The sequence below is a fragment of the Nestor notabilis genome, unplaced genomic scaffold, assembly GCF_000696875.1.
Source record: "Nestor notabilis isolate BGI_N333 unplaced genomic scaffold, ASM69687v1 scaffold5718, whole genome shotgun sequence".
Classification (NCBI taxonomy): Eukaryota; Metazoa; Chordata; class Aves; order Psittaciformes; family Psittacidae; genus Nestor; species Nestor notabilis.
This window is the reverse complement of record NW_009940478.1, coordinates 2208-19141: the sequence shown is the minus strand read 5'-3', so window position 1 is coordinate 19141 and position 16934 is coordinate 2208. Positions and strand designations below refer to the sequence as shown.

At 48.7% G+C, this 16934-nt stretch overlaps 1 protein-coding gene across 1 annotated transcript; it reads left to right on the top strand.

Moving 5' to 3' along the window:
- The first annotated feature begins 1619 nt into the window (after nucleotides 1-1619).
- On the top strand, nucleotides 1620-15924 carry RAB3IL1 (RAB3A interacting protein (rabin3)-like 1). The gene is made up of 10 exons (XM_010020365.1): nucleotides 1620-1633; nucleotides 3852-4086; nucleotides 4553-4648; nucleotides 6130-6207; nucleotides 6523-6738; nucleotides 10044-10172; nucleotides 10281-10393; nucleotides 13870-13969; nucleotides 15153-15219; nucleotides 15626-15924. Exons 1-10 carry the CDS (start codon nucleotides 1620-1622, stop codon nucleotides 15706-15708), a joined length of 1131 nt encoding a protein of 376 aa, XP_010018667.1. The 3' UTR covers nucleotides 15709-15924.
- Nucleotides 15925-16934: the final 1010 nt, after the last annotated feature.

The window sequence follows — 16934 nt, the reverse complement described above, 5'->3', positions numbered from 1 at the left end:
GGGGGTGTCTGAGGGTCCCTTCGGGCTTCCATTGGGTTTGCTAGCGTTGTTGTTAGCGCTTCATGTCCTTGCAGCCCTAAACCTTCTGGGTTCTGAAGCTGTGGAAGTGCCTGTGGTTGTGTGGAAAGGAGACGGGCTGCCCCATCCCTGGCAGTGTTCAAGGGCAGGTTGGACACAGGGGCTTGGAGCAACCTGCTCTAGTGGAAGGGGTCCCTGCCCGTGGCAGGGGGTTGGAGCTGGAGGAGCTTTAAGGTTCCTTCCAACACAAACCAGTTGGTGACTCTGTGATAGAATAAAGATGTATCGTGTCCATCAGCAGCCCTCAGGTGTAAGCACACAGTGGGTGATCGCTGAGACAGATGCAAGAAATAGAAGTTACATGTTAAGCTATAATAAAACACTACTTCTGCCTAAAGCTTCCGAGAGGTGCTTTACTGAGCACCCGATGGGGTGATGAGAGATGCCAGTTCGTGGTGGTGCAGGGTGGCAGCAGTCAGGGGTCTGTCCCGCTCAGGATGCAACACTCGGGTCCTCTTTGCAAGCCAGAGGGTAGGAGTTTAACCTGGAGAGGCTCCTGGGGCTGTTTGTAAGGGAAATAACCCTGTCGGATCAGCACTGCAGGAAACATGTGGGGCCCGCTGGAAAAAGTGCAGATCCTGCACATTTTTTTGCTTTTTCTACAGAAACCACCTTTTTTTTTTTTTTTTTTTTTTTGTACAAGTTTGCATTTCTTGTGTCAATGTGGACCTTCAGGATGTGATAAGTTTTTCTTTGAAAGACAGATGCCAGTCAGAGCAGCAATAGCAAGAGCGTGACTGTACACGGTGGTCCTTTGGTCTCCAGAGGTTTGTATTTCAAAGCACCAGCTGGACACTGGAGATGGGGCTTGGCTGGGCAGGAGCCAGTGTAGCCAAGGCTCTTGTGGGGATTCTGTTGGCAGAGAATCACTATTCCATCATGGAAATGATTTTTCAGGGTAGGTTTTTAGGTCCCTTGTCATTAAGGAGTGTGGGTGGGACGGTTTCATTCCTCCACGTCCTCCAGTTTTCTTCCACGGTGCATGGAAATACACTGGGATACCTGTCTCCCAAGACAAACAACTTTCATCTGAGAACTTGAGAGTCATAGAGAAACAACAGGGTTTTTTTTCTTCCTGTTATGTATGAGTTAGTTTGGCTGTCTTAGGAGTTTAGTGGAGTGTTGAAATGTCCCTTTTCCTTGCTGCTTGGTTTTGAATCTGGCTTTTTCTCCACGCTCTGATTGTTGCTTCCTTCTGATCACAGAAGCTGGAGGTGCTAAGACTGGCTGGGTCCCTTCTGGTGTGTTTTCTCTTTAATGCAGGAGTACCTGAGGGTTGTGTTCTCTGCAGCTTACCCTGTCTGATCTCAAAAGTCCACAGCAGAGAGAGCTTCCACTATGCCACCTGAGATGGTGTTGAACAGTCATGCCCTGTGACAAATCCATTGCAGAGAACCTCCCCGATCTCTGGGATGAATTGGTATCATTAAATCTGCACCTTCCTGTAGCGTGTTTCATTCTTCCTTTGGGTCATTCTTTTGTTTATTCCCTCCCCTTTCCTAGTGTTTGGAGCCTTTGGAGACCTCCTCATCCCGTTAGCGATGTCACTGTTTAGGTAAGTGATCCATGTTAGCTAATCTTGACCTTTCTAAAGCATTTCTTCTGTGCAGCTCTGCTTTTCCTCTGATTAACCAGATGTGCCAACAGAGCACACTGTCTGGATGGAGCAGGCATTTCATGCCCTGAGCACACCATGTAGTTCTCAGTTCTATGCTCTCTTGCACCTCAAACTGTAGATGCCTCCCCAGGCTGGGAGTTCCTGTTGGTCATGGCTTGCTCAGTCAGCCTTATCCCTCCATGTTTGTGCATATCACTTCTTATCAAGCAGTGCCAGCATGCTGAATAGCTCAAGGTGATCTTTGCTTGGAGGAACTGTCTGTCCTTTTTCCTCTGGCCAAAACCAATTTTATTTTCTTGCCATTTCCCTAACACACCCTTTTATGGTACCTTCCACACTTCCAAATTGAGTAGTATCACTGGAATGAACCTTCTTTTCTGGATCTTCCCAGTGAATGTTCAGTGAAACCAGGTGAGGTCAGTGGAACACTAGTTAGTTTCTGTCCTATGTTCTTAATGCTGCTGTATGACCATCCTTCTAGCGCTTTCACTTGTTCTTGCTTAACAGACTGGTCAGTAAGACCTCTGATACTGACTTCAGGGCCTGTCCCCCAGTTTTGTAGTCAAATCCTGTCCAGTTGGCATCACACTGCAGCAGGGATCTTGTGCTCTTTGTCTTCCAAGGGTTCAGAGTGTTTCCGTGTCTGCTTTTCCACATGCTTTCCTGTGGTACCTGAGCTGAATTAGCTGCAAGCTGCTTTTTCTTTCCCTCTTTGGAAGATGACTGTGGACAACTGTTGCTCATGGACAGCTTTGGGGGGCAGAAAGGGAGATAAGGGAGAACAAGGCTCTTTGGAGTTGCCCATGGCTGAGGAGATAAACCCAGTGTCAGGCTGGAGGCAGAGTGAGGAGGAAGAGTGGGGCCTGGCTGGAATACAGGATGTAGGGCAAATTCAGGAGGGAGAAACACAGAGATTGGGAAGAGGGAAGAGGAGAAAATGAACCTAACCAAAAGAAGGTGATAGCTTCTCTGCAGAAGAAGGTAGTGGAGAAAAAGCAGTAACCAAGAGGAGTGTGCAGGAGGAGGGATTGGTACTGTGCGTGGAAGAGGATAGCACCACAGCTCAGCCAAGGCTTGTGACCCAGAGATAACCAGCAGCAGGTTAATCTGTAGTGCAGTGTGGGGGTCCTGCTGGGTGGCTGGACATGATAGAAGGCTTCCGTGTGTGCAAGGCTTGATCACTGACTTCAAACACCAAGTGGCTGCATGAGGACAGTTCAGTGCATGAAGAAAGGGTGGTGCACGTGCTCTAGACAGCACCATATTGCAGTGCCCTGTCATGCAGGTGATCAAGCCTCTTCCAGGGTCTGTGTTAGTCTGATGACAGTTGACAAAGTCCTACTGGGCACTAGAGAAAGGCTTCTGGTTTCCTCTTTCTAGTACATCTTCACTTACCAGCCATGGAAACTAAAAACCAGGGCTTCATCTCAGCTCAATGGAAATACACTGGTTTAGAGAGCTCTCTGCAGGACTTTGATGGGAAACCAGTGAGTTTGCAGTGAGGGGGTTAAGATTGGTAGGGAATGGGAGAGTTGTACTCACTTCCTTGCTGCTCTGCTTCAGTTGGAGAGCTCCAACTTAGGAGTCTCTGAACTTAGGTCTACTGGGTGTATACTGGCATCCTAACCAAGCCAGCTGCAGTGTTGCTCTCTAAAGTAAGCAAGAATGGGATTCCTGGAGTAGCTGTCTTGACTTTTCCTGCTTTATCCTGAGTTAACAGTATCTGGGACATGCTGGTTGAGAAGGGTTAAGCCAGGAGTTACTAATAGCATTGCTTTGCCTGTTAAGTTTTGTGTGCCCAAAATTATCTGTGAGGAAGTATTCACTGTTGTGAAACCAACCCTTCTTAAAAGCAGTGCAGGCTGGGCATCTCAAACTAGACTTGATGTGATTCTTAAAAATCCCAGGATAGGAGTGGAGGTTGTCCCCAGAATCTTTATTTTAGACCATCTCTTCTGTTGCTGGACTGGAAGCAATCCATGCCAAAAGGGTAAAGGAACTGGTGAAGCTGCTGCTGCCTTCTTCATCCACCATCCCCTTTCGTGCCTCACCTCAGTGCCTGTGGGAGGCTGGAGGTGGAGGTTGGTGTTATAAGTGTTAGAGGAAGGCTGTGAATCACCCCTATATAAAGTTTCACTGTGCTGGTACCCCACAGCCAGGCCAATTTTGAGGAAGACAGCCAGAAGCAACCAGCTGTGGGACACTGGAAACCACTGATGCCATCCAAGGGGAACAAGGAGGAGCCAGAGACTGGATGCCAGGATGCTGGAGGTGTGGATGAGACCCAGTCCACCGAGCAGCTCAACGTGTCACGTCTACGCAGCTCTTCAGTGGAAATCCGTGAAAAGGGGTCTGAATTCCTGAAGGAAGAGCTGCACAAAGCACAAAAGGTTAGGCTCAGAGTTTGAGAGAACACCTGAGGGTGGTGGCAGAGATTTGAGCAGTGGGGGTGTTCCTAGAGGTGGTGCTGAGGTAAACAGGGTCTGAATGTGGCTGGAGCAGGCAGAAGAGGAGAGAGATTATGCTGAGGTGGCCATAAGGTGCTTTGGAGTAAGGACATGAGTTGCATGACCCAAAGCCTCTGTGCCAACATCCAAATTAACCTGCTGTAGAAAGCAGTTTGAGGCAGGCAGTTCTTACTATGGAGCCTCCTCGCTAATGGCAAATGAGCAATTCCAGCCTGAAAAGCCTGCTACAACTTGTGGAGGGACATGGAGCGGGGTAGACAGGAGTCCTGGGCCAGGGATCCATGCTGTGGTGGGGAGAAAAGGTTGTGATTGACAAGTGGGGGCAGGCAGGCACAGCACTGCTGGGGCCTGCTATGAGCTCATGTGTCTCTCTCCATTTCCTCAACAGGAGCTGAAGCTGAAGGACAAAGAATGTGAGAGATTATCAAAAGTCAGAGAACAACTGGAGCAGGAACTAGAGGAGTTAACAGCTAGCCTATTTGAGGTACCACCCTTTTCCTTTTCCCATAATTTCTTAAACTAAGCTCACATCTAACTCCTTTAAGACAGGCTTTCCCTGAACTTCCAGCCATCTCCTCCCACAGCTTCCTCCTTTCCAGTTTTTCTTTTCCCACTTGGAGAAGTGGAGCTGGGCAGTGCTGCAGGCAGAGCCTCAGAGCAGGGGCTTGTAACTGCTCCTGGGGAGCATTTACATGCATTTCTTTCCCCTTCTAGCAGCTGTGGGGTGGCATGAAGAGCACGGTAGTTATGGGTCTACATCTGGGAGCACAAACAGATGTGGGGATAGCTGTAGTTGGAGCTTAACACAGCTCTTCTCCTCTCTCCCATGCCTGCTCTGTAGTCTGGAGAGCAGCTGCTGTGTAATAGAGATGATTCCCTGGCTCGTGTCAGCCCTTGCTCGGGGTGGGAACAAGCTGGATGTCCTCATATACTCTGCTCCAGTGATTGTTCAGAAGGCCTGTTGGTTGGGTATTTCTTGTAATATGATTCTTGCCAAGCTCTATCCTGGCAAAATCCCATTTACCAGCAGCTCTAATGTCTGGATTTGACTGAGCAGCAAGGAAAAATCCAGGGCCCATCTGTACCTTTGAAGCACAGGCTGGTGCTGAGTGTGAGGGCCAGGAGAGAATCCCCCTCCTGGAGGTTTGGTTTCTTGGGGTCAGGGTGAACATAGAGGTAGCGTAGCTGAGGGCTGTTCACTTCCTTTGGTGGCCTTGGACAGCAGGGAGGGTCCAGCTGGGATTCACACCACTCCCCTCATGCTGTGGGAGATGCTTTTAAGCTGCCTTTGCCATTTGGTCTCCACCTGAGCTACAGCTCCTGCTACGTTGCAGCCGTGGCCAGAGCAGTGAGGGCTGGCCTATCTGCAAGGCAAGTGGGAGCAAAGTGCAGTAACAAGTCAAGCAAGAGCAGTGACCTCACCAGTGAGGAGCCAAGATGTGGAGCACAAGTCTGGATCAGGATTTGTGCCACAGACTGAAATCAAGGTCATAAAACAGTCCAGTGATCAACCAGCAAGCCTGCAGTGACAGCACAGGCCTGAGGTTGAGAAAGGAAGCCAAGCAGGTTCAGTGTTGCAGAGGTACTTTCACAGCAGCGAGGTAGCATAGGTGGGTGCTAATGTTAAAGCCTCAGCTTTAAAGCAGTTCCCAAGGGCAAGGAGGGGCAGGCACTTGCTTCTCCCTTTCTTCATAGCAGTCCCTATTGGTAAAAGAGATGACCTTGGATTTGGCCAGCTAAACTCTTCAGTTAATGCAGTCCAGGCTCTGCCACTCAGAGCCTTCTCTGGGGAATTCCCGGAGAAGGCTATTCACAGCTGACAGAGTAAAACCCTTGGAAGTGGCAGTGATGTCTGTCTCCCTGCTTGCTTGCCCGGAGCATGTGATTACAGCAGAGCTTTGGCCTGTCCCGGTGGCTTTATGAGTCAAGGCTGCAACAAGCTGACTCAAACTCTCTCTGATCCAGGAAGCACACAAGATGGTGAGAGAAGCAAACACTAAACAGGCGGCGTCAGAGAAACAGCTGAGGGAGGCACGGGGGAAGGTGAGAATTCCACTCTCTGTCTCTTGGTCTCTGTACTAGGTTGGTGCCATCCCTGCCCAGCCTGGTTATGGTGCTGTTTGGCTGGAGGAGAGTAAAGTCCCTCTGAGATGCTGCATTTTGCTCTGTTCCATCTCCAGCAGACACTGAGTGAGCGGGGTAAAGGCAGTCTGCTGCTGATCCAGCTCCCCTTTGAGAGGTGGAAGCCAGTTAATTGTGGCTGGGTCCCTGTGGCTTTAGTATTTGGTGGGGTACATGCAGCAAGCTCAAGCTCAGCAGGTGCTGCAGGTGCTGTTGACTCTTGCCTTGTCTCCTCAGATTGACATGCTGCAGGCAGAGGTAACAGCTCTGAAGACTCTGGTCATCACATCAACACCTTCCTCTCCAAACCGGGAGCTGCACCCTCAGCTCCAGAGCCCTTCTAAAGCTGGCTTCAGGAAGGGACATGGGCGAAACAAGAGCACCAGCAGTGCAATGGTCTCAGCTGCCAGCCAAAATGTGACTGCAGAGCCCGTCAGCCGTGAGTGCAGAGAGGTGGGTAAGGGCTATTCACTGCACTGGCCTTGGAGCCACTGTTGTTACTGTGCTCAAGGAGCAGTGTGATTCTGACTTGGGCTTCCTGGAGAGCTTTGTGATTTCAGTGTTGGGAGAAGCTGTTTGTGCAGTAACGTGGCTTGTTCCCTAAATTTGTGCTGAGGCAAGCTCTGGAGGGTTTCCATTTGTGGAGGTTTCCTCTTCTGAGAAGCATGTTGAGGGCTGTGTCAGGACAACTGCTGGAGGAAGCAGCCAGGAGATCCCTGGAGGGCATGGACAGATTCAGGAGTTACCAGACCTGAGAGTGGATATGTCAGGAGTTGCTGGGAAGAAGCCAGTTGCTTGCTGCACCTTGGCAGTTGAGTCCACTGCCTGTTCTGGTGTGATTTGCTGTTGTTTCTTCTCTCTGCCTAGTTTGGCTTGGATACTACGACACTTCCATCGACTTCTAGGCTCTGTTTGTTGCTGTTTTCATGGGCATGTCCCTGTTCCCCTTCTTTGCAGAGCATATATTTAATTAATTATACTTAATTCCTTCCTCACTTGAAGGAACTGGGCAGAAAAGCATACAAAGCATTTGTGAATATCTTTCAAACAAACCCTGTTTAATTCCTTTTGGTGATGCTTTGATAGTCCCCCACCTGCTGTGACCATGGGTGCACGTAATGCTTCTTCCTGCTAGCAGGACCCTTCCCAGTTTCCATTTGGGAACTTTGAACTAGCCAGATGTATACACAGCTGTCCTGGGGAGCTAGAATGAAAATGAGTGGGAATGTGGTGGGGGAGTATGTCTCCCTAGTGATTTTTTTGGGTGCTGCAGCCTCTGTCATGAAAAATTGTTAAGAGAAAAGGAAGGCAGCAGTCACTTGGCTTGTGTGAGAGCATATGCAGAAGGGCCACTTCTGAAATGAGTGCTCTCCCCAAACAGGACTGTGCTGGCAGCACTGGTAATGTCTGCTTTTGGCAGTGGATTCAGTGAATGTGCCTTGTCAGCTTCTGCACAGTGCTCTTGGTAGAGTTTGGATGAAATGCTTCAGGCAACATTGGCTATAGCTGTTGTCCTGTGACAGCAATAGCAATGAGAGATGAAAGTCTTTTAACTGTTCACAGGCAGAGAGGAAAAAAGTTTATGTGAGAAAGAAAGCCAGAGGAAAATGAGTTTGATAACTGTGAAGGCCTGGTTTCTTTTGGTCAAGCCAGGGAACAGTCCAGGTATGCTGGAAGCTGGAGTCGCATGCAGTCAGTTAGTAGCTACTTTGAGGGATGGGATGGAAAAGGTTTTAGTCTTTTCAAGGACCTTTGGCTACCTATTTTTCCTCCAGTCAGAACAGAGGAGCTCTAAACTGAGAGGCCAGTTCAGTGAACCACTGACTACCCTGGAGAAGCTGCCCTCTGCCTACAGTGAGCAGAGGTGACTTTTGCCTGTTGAGCAGTTCATTTTGCTCTTCTTGGCTCAGTTGCAATGCTCATGTTGATGATCTTTAGAGAAATCCTGTCTCTTGTAAGTGACTTGCTGGTTAAAGATTTGGACCTGCCATTTCTTCAATTAGGCAACTTCTACATGATGCAGATAGCCTGGGCTTTAAAATCCCAGTTCCAAGGTGGCTGGTAATTTTGTGTATCAAGGATGGGGTGGGTGGGTTTTTTTTGTTAACTTGTTGATTTCTGTCTCTCAAATTCCTTAATGGCCTGTGTGAGAGGTCATAAAAGGGAACCTGGCATTCAGTACTGGTGGTCTGTGGAAAAGATGTGCCCCATCTTAAATTGAGCCTAAAAATGACAGAATTTGTTCCCTTTTTGCACCTAAAGCTGAAGACAAAAGGTGAGGCTTCTGTCCCTGTGATGTCTTAAGCAACATGCTTAGTTCCCTGGAAGGGAGGCCTTGAGTCTTTCTTTGTACCTTCTATTTTGTCTCACGTTTGTTACTTCCCTATCTTGTCTGTCTCTCTAAACCTTTTCCTTCACTGTCTGTCTCTTGCTCTGCTCTCAAAGTCTGGGTTACCTGCTCTCCTCTCTCTGCTCCTCTGTTTCATCCCTGGGAAGGCAATCCACATCACCTATGAACCAAGCTGGCAGGCCTTGGGGGCAGATGCTTCCTCGTCCTTGCAGCAGGTAACCTTTCTGGACAGCACTGGGGATGGGTGGGACACATCTACCTCTCACACCTCCAGCCTTTCAGTTCCAGCTTCCTTTTATGCTAACCTCCATATTTTGTTTTCTTTTTGTTTTTCTCCATTTGTTTTTCCATCTTGTGGCTCTGAAGCTGTCTCCTGGTGCCAGGTGAGCAGTGTCCATAGCATAGAGTGAATGTGCTAGAACCCAGGTCTATTTTCAGCTTTGTTCACCTATGTTCTTTGTGTTGCTCAGCAGGGTTTCTTTAGTTTTGTTTTTCCTTTCACCAGCTGTAACAGGATTTGCTGGCCTTTTAAGGAGAAGCCCTGTCAGTCAGGTTGGTGGTTTGGCTCATGATCCATCTGGGGTTTAAATGCCAGGTCCCAGAGAGTCTCTCCATCCAGAGAGAGATGGAGGGAACAGCCTTCATGCTGTCCCAGGTCCCATGTTGCTGAGCAGTGATAATGCTACCAAGCCCAAAGCAATGAGCAGGCATTAGAATGAGGAAAGCTGTTCCTACTCCTTGAGTTCCCTTTGAGAGAGCTCTTTTCCTACACTCAGCTTGCCTCTGCAAGCCCGTGTGGCTTCCCAGTGTTCCCATTACCTCTGGAACTCCCCAGACACCAGAGTTCTGGGCTTGGAGTGGTCTTTAAAGGGCTGGCATACCCTGTGAGCTCATACTTGGGCTCACTGTAGTCCTGCTGATGGTTGTTTATTCATAGCTTTTCCCAGTTCATTCTTTTCTGTAGCAATCCTTTCCTTTCAGAATGGTTCTGCCTCCTGTGTCCTGGGTGCCACTGCCTCTGTGCTTTGTCATTCAGCTGCTCTCATCGTTCCTGCCATGGGCTGAGTGAGCACTTGGTCTGTCTGGTGGTTGTGTCGTGGCTTTCCTGCAGCGGAGCTGCTGCCCTGTCCTGGAGGGAGATGGGATAGAGAGGTGCCTGCAGGTTCCTGTCAGTGTAAGCCCAGTATGTCTGTGTCAGTCTGACACAGAACTGCTGATGGGTGGGAGATGAAAGATCCTTGGAGCAAACCAGCTTCCCTCAGACACTTCTGTAATGTCTGAGCCTTTTAGATGCCAAAGTAGATGCTTCGTAGTTAGGTTACCTGCATAGGAAAAGATACCTTTTGATATGGTATCTCTCCCTCCACTCACCTTTCCTCTTCCTTCTCCTCTTGGGCACTTGCTGCAGGTCGACTCCATTTTATTTGCTGAGTTCCAGGCCTGGAAGGAATCTCCAACCTTGGATAAATCCTGCTCCTTCCTGGACAGAATTTATCGAGAAGATGTAGGACCTTGTCTGGACTTCACTAAGCAGGAGGTGAGTGCTAGAAAAGAAAGACAAAACCTGCACAATCTGGCGGCATCAAAGTTACACCTTTATGGAGGTGAGCTTTGCATATTCCTATCTGCTTTCTCTTTGCCACAGCTGTCGGAGCTGGTGCGAGTGGCTGTGGAGCAGAATACACTCACCATTGAGCCAGTGGCTTCCCAGACACTGCCTGTGGTGAAGGTGTCAGCAGAAGAGTGTGGTGGACCGAAGTAAGACACTGTGCTTATGCTCTCTTGTCCTCTCCTTCCTACTGGTCTTTTTGTACCATTTAGTGGAGTTTGGCCAGGCCTTGCTCAGTCAGTTTAGATGAACAGTTCAGAGGGCTCAGCTGAGTGTTCTCCTAGCCTATGACCAGTTCAGCTCTACTATTTCCATGAGAAGGGGAATTAGCTCAGTTGATGTACTGTAGATGACTGTTTTGGGATGTGACCTAGTGATGTGTTAGTGACTTTGGCTTGGAAGAGTTGGTTTTTTTTTTTCCCCTCTTAAGGTAGCAACTTGTTTAATGTTCTCTGAAGGTGTGTTTGTGCATAACTTAGGGTGAAAAGATTAAGTCAGAGCTGCAGAGTGGTGAGGCACTGGAACAGGCTGCCCAAGGAACCTCTGGCTGCCCCATCCCTGGCAGCGTTCAAGGCCAGGTTGGACACAGGGGCTTGGAGCAACCTGCTCTAGTGGAAGGTGTCCCTGCCTGTGGCAGGGGGTTGGAACTGGATGAGCTCTAAGACCGTTCCAACACAAACCATTCTGTGGTTATCTCATGTTTTTGCATCTTATGACCTTTGAGCTCACCTTGTGCTCCTGATCTTGCTGGTTCACCAGGTGGGTTCGAGCCTAGGTCACAAGTGATCTTCTCTTGCTGCACACCATCTTCGCCACATGACACTGTCACTTTGCCATCAGAGCCCCCACAGTCCATAGCAGCTCTGGGGCTATGGCTGCTTCAGAGCTTATGTGACTGTATCTGATATGACAGAAAACTTGAGACTGACTGAAAGAGGAGGAGCTTTATGATATTCCAGATGAAGTGACACGAGGAGGACATGCATTCCAGATGAAGACAGGGGATTCTATTCAGCTACTGAATTTAAGTTCAGTCAGGGCTCTCTTTCTTTGTTCTTCCCTCCCTTACCTGCGAGCACCTTCTAAGCTGAGGTGTTTCTGCAACAGTAAATGCTGCGTGCAGCTTTCCTACCACTTGTCTCCATGTTTTCTATCATCTTCAGGCAAATTATTCCATGAGTGTGTGTCAGGCCTGTTCCAAGAACAACCCATCCTGTGTTTATCCTTATTGGTTTCCTTTGATTTCTTTTTTTGTCTTCACAGTGGGTTCCGGTCACAAATTGTAACGTAAGTGGAGTATTTATTTTTCAGTTAGTGATCAAAGATCTCTAATCCATTAACAAGTTACTAATTTTGTGCCATTTAGAAGCTTTGAGGCTGGAGCTGAACTAAGCTAACTTTTTAACCCTGTTTAATTCCCACCCACACACAGGACAGGGAGGAATCTTGCTATTGGCAATAAAGGACCTGAAAGGAATGTGTTCCCCTTTGTTTCCCAGATACAAACCACTGATTTTTGTGGCAACTTTGGGCGTGCTGTGGATCAGCATGAGATTGATAAGGGGGCTGGAGCACCTCCCATATGGAGACAGGCTGAGAAAGTTGGGGCTGGTCCGCCGTGAGGAGAGAAGCTGCTGGAGACCTCAGAGCAGCTTTTGACCTCAGAGCAGCCTTCCAATATCTGAAGGGGGCTACAAGGATGCTGGGGAGGGACTCTTCATCAGGGACTGTAGCGATAGGACAAGGGGTGATGGGTTCAAACTGAAACAGGGGAAGTTCAGGTTGGATATAAGGAAGAAGTTCTTTACTGTGAGGGTGCTGAGGCACTGGAACAGGTTGCTCAAAGAAGAGGTAAATGCTCCATCCCTGGCAGTGTACAAGGCCAGGTTGGACAGAGCCTTGGGTGACATGGTCTGGTGTGAGGTGTCCCTGCCCATGGCAGGGAGTTGGAACTAGATCTTAAGGTTCCTTCTAACCCAAGCTATTCTATGATTCTATGACCAGAAAGGAGAAAGTTTGGGTTCCTGCCTAAGCTGGGACCCACCAGAACTACTTTTCTGTACCCTATTGTACTCAGTGCATCAGTTTGAGCAAGTCTAGGCAGGCAGGGACTAAGTTGGCCACTATGTGACATTGCCTGTATAGCATCAGAGCAAAATGCTGGCAAGGAGGTGGTGGGGACAACTGACTTTCATGATGGCATGCCTAGTAAAATGCCATGGGTGTTTTAGAATGCTGGAGGGCAGTGTCCAAATAGTTTAGGTTTATTCTAAAGCTGGTTTAGGTTACTTCCAGCTATGGCTGTGATCTCTGGAGTTACACTAAGTAGTACCAACCAAGCCAAGAGTGACCAGCTGGAGTCTCTTTTTCCCAGTATGCTGCAGTGCTCAAATTTGGGACCTCTTAAAGGTATCTTGCTTACAGAGGTATCAGTCATCCTGCACCTTCTGTGAATTTGATCTCCTTAAGTTATTATTTGGTCAGTGATTTCTTACTGCATCTGAACACTTACAGCCCATGCTTCCACTCTTAGCTAACTATTTGCCTTGGTAGCAGTGGAAAGCAAGCACAGAGACATGCTCAGAAGCTCTCTAAAACATCTGCTACTGTGTGTTGTCATCTTCCATGGCCCACAGAGAAATTTTTTGCAGCTGGGGAGCAATGTCCCTCTTCTTCCCATGGGGCCACTAAGTCTCTGGGGAACCTGGTAATGACTATGCAGCAGAATATCCTGCTTTACTGCTTAAAGTGGTGATAAAGGAAGGACAACTGGCTGGTGCTGGGAGCCATTTGACTAGCAAATAAGGGAAGGAAATGACAAGAAGATAGAGGTGTGCTGCCCCCTTGGTGATTACACCTTTTAAGGTCTCCCTGGGAGCTGAGCTGTCTCAAAAAGACTGTTTTCTTCACTCAGTCTGAAATCTCCTTAGAGTTGTGAAGCCAAACTTCTTCCCTGTCTGCACAAGAAGGGATCGTTTGTTCTTGGGAACTGCAAGCCTTATCCAAAGCCCCCTGAAGTCAGTAGAAAGTCACTCCATGTGGCTTCAACTAGAGTAGGTTTGAGTGAGGCCCAAATTAATAAAGAGGAGTCTGGCGTAAAGGCTGCAGTGTTGCTCTTTTCTGAGTTCTCAGCATGTGCAAATTCTGCTCAAATGCTGGATTTACCTGTTTTGGGAGCAGGTTTGATCCCCAGCCAGCTTGTTTGTGTCCCATCAGGAAGGGTGAAGCGCACCTGAGCAGAACTCCTTCAGCAAAAGCCTTGCCTGGACATAGAGATGTGTGGAGACTGGATGACACTTGTTATACTCTGCTCCAGCCTCATCTCTGTAATGTTTTCTGTGTTTTTGTCTTGGGCTGTCTGCCAGGGAAAGGGTACAGCATTTGCTTGGGCATGGAATAATTCATGGTTCCAGATATTTAGCCTAAGGTCTCCTAAACGTGCCATTTATGGAATCTTTCTAGGAGCCAAAGGCTTATATCAGACATGGTTTTTTATTTCTTCAGCTGCCTGACACAGGTCTGGCTTCTGAGCTCCCACTTCCACCCCTTGTGGATAGTCTTGAGGTTGTGGAATTGCTGTGCAGTGGATTGGTGAAGACTCAAGTGTTTCTTTCTTTGCCTGCAGGAAATGCGCTCTGAGTGGCCTCCCCAGGACCTGCAAGCACCGCATCATGCTGGGGGATTCGGGGAATTACTACTACATTTCACCATCCTGCAGGGCCAGGGTAAGTCCTGTCACATTCCCAGCACGCCTCAGCCCAGCAGAATTGTTCCAAGCCCTGACGTGGAGGTGCTCTTGAGGGTCAGCCCTGAACTAACCTGTGGGGCTTGAGTTTGTTCCTGAGTCAAGGTGGCTCTTGGTCAATGACAAGGGTGCAGGTCTCCAGCCCTGCTTCATGCTCTGGTGCTCTGCCTTCTGTTCCTTCAGGTAACCTGTCTTCAGTGTGTTCACTTTCCATGCTTTGACTCAATACAGGGCGTTGATTGTTTTGCTTTATTATTATTTTTTAATTCTCCTGTGTAAAACACAGTCATTTTCTGCTGTTTAAATGCTGGCCCTTGTTACTGTTCCAGTACAGATCAGTGACTCAAATAGTTGTGAGAACAAGCTGTCCTTTCTTTGGAGGGAAGGGAGAACATGAACGATCTGTTAATGTTACTGGTGAGGCTCTGATTCAGTGGAGCACTTTAGAAGTTTATTCTTTCCTGAGTTACATATCAGAGATCCTGCAACATGTGATTATTTCTGAGACAAAAAGTTGGGTTTGTGCATGGACTTAATTTGACTGTTTTTTGTCACTTGCACTGAAGTACTCTAATCATAGAATTATAAAATCATGGAATGGTTTGAGTTGGAAAGGATCTTAAAGCTCATCCAGTTCCAACCCCCTGCCATGGGCAGGGACACCTTCCACCAGAGCAGGTTGCTCCAAGCCCCCGTGTGTCCAACCTGGCCTTGAACACTGTCAGGGATGGGGCAGCCACAACTTCCTTGGGCAACCTTTTCCAGTGCCTCACACAATGTGTCACAAACGTCCTTATCTCCCTGCACAAACCTTTAATTCCGAAGATTTTCCTTCAGTCAGAGAACAGTGCTCTCTGAAGGAAGATCATGGACTTTGCTGCCACATTTAGTGATTACTTAGGTCTCAAATCTGTAGTAGTTTGGAGTTCTTCCACAGTGTGTCTCATGAATAGTGTAGTATCTTGGCATGGGATTGCAGATGCCCAGAATTTTGATTTTAGTTTGTTTAAAACCAGCTTTCTTTCTGTTTCTTTCCATCTGATGGTCTGTAGTACTATTTCTCAGATGCAGAACATTAAGAGCTCTCCTGCTGGGTGCTGTGCAAGCCCCTTGACAGGTAAAGCAGTTCTGTAGCTGACTCTTCTTTCCCTTCTCTCCCTCAGATCACAGCGGTGTGCAACTTCTTCACATACATCCGCTATATCCAGCAGGGCTTGGTGAGGCAAGATGGTAAGAGGGGGTAGTAACTGGCAATGGTGGGGATGCCTTCTGTGGGCCATTGGGAGGAATTAAGAGGTCCTGTTCAGTGTGACAGGAATTGGGGCCAGCTTGGGGTACCCTGAACTCCCGTGTGTCTTTGAGACATGGTTAAATGATAAACGAAAGGCATGACTGGGAATAGATTCACCTATTCCTTGCTCATCAGCTTGTTGGGAGCTTTGCCCTGGGGTGGAGCTGGTGAGGGGTGACCTGATGGGTTTGTTCTGCTGGATGTTTGCCTCCCTCACTCTGGGGATGAGCCTGGCTCATGCACTGCAAGCACAGCATAACATGAGCTGGCATCCAGCTGTGCCTTGCTTACTGATGTTTGCTGTTCATTTTTCCTTCTCTTCCCCACACCCTCTTTGCTTTGCAGTGGAGCTGATGTACTGGGAGGTCATGCGGCTCCGGAGGGAGATGTCTCTGGCCAAACTTGGGTTTTATCCCAGTGAGATGTAAGCAGAGGCTTGAGCGTGGAAGGAAGGTCCTGTATGAACAGCTTGTCAAATGTAGTCTGCCAAACAGACGAATGCAGTGCCTCTCCTGCAATGGGCCTTACTTGCTCCCCATTCTTCCTCTGCATGAAGCTGATCAAGGAGCAAGAAGCACAAGTTCCACCTTCAGCTCTCCCACGTCTCCAGCTGTGACTGGACTGCAGTTGCCAAGCTACCCCCTCAGACCTAGGCTGGCCCTGGCTGTTCTGGGGTGGCTGCCTATAGACTGTCCTCTATGGAGTCTCCCATATGCAGTGTATATCCATATGGGTTTTTTTAAACTTTGTTTTTATATGCAGTCTGCTTTGGCATAACCTGAGGCCAGCCCTGGGCAAGGCAGGAGTCCTGGACCTTCTTTGTAAGCAAGACTTTCAGGACAGGTGCTGGCTGTCCATCTGCTCCCCTCATTCTTTGGGGTGGAGGGTGCTGTGCCCAGCCATATACTTAGGTCCTGCTGACCACTTACTTCCCAAATGGCTTTGTAAATGCCAGCAGCACACAATAATGTTATGGAGAGCCATGAACAGCCTGTTTCCAAGTACTTCCTTACTCCTTTTAAAGGAGCCTGCAAGAGAAGCTTTCTGCCAGCTGAGTCACAAAGAGGGATTTGTTTCTGGTTTTAGCTTGCGATTTGGCACGGGGTGATCCAGGCTGGGGGAACAGCCAGAGCAGGGGCCAGAGCTGTGCACCTGAGGCCTTCAGCAGAAGAAGGTGAGCAGGGAAATCCATAACTCTCAGCTGGCTACAGCTTGGCTGCAGTTGGTGCAGGATGTTTTCTCCTGGTCTAGAACATCTGCAGTTGCCATAGGCAGATGCAGACCTTGATGGGTTGGTGTCCTCTGACAGTCCTTGGTGCAGAATTACCCCCACGGTGCTCTTGGATACAAACCTCACCCACAAACATGCCTTTGAGGTGTTCCTGCTCTTGAGGGAGTGCTGTTCCCACTGTTTAGATAGAAACCATGGGCCCAGGCTGGGTTATTCATGTCTCCAGAAGGAGCATGCCCAGGCTGGGCAGTCCCGAGGCCTCCCTTGTATGACATTATACGTAGAAATGCGTGTCCACTGGGAAACCCAGCTTCAGGGCTGCCATCCCCAGTGAGGAAATCTGAGACATCTTTGTGTGCGTGTGAAGGATGTGGCTGTGGTTCCTGTGTGCCTCCGTGTGCTGGGAGGAATGCCACTCAACCT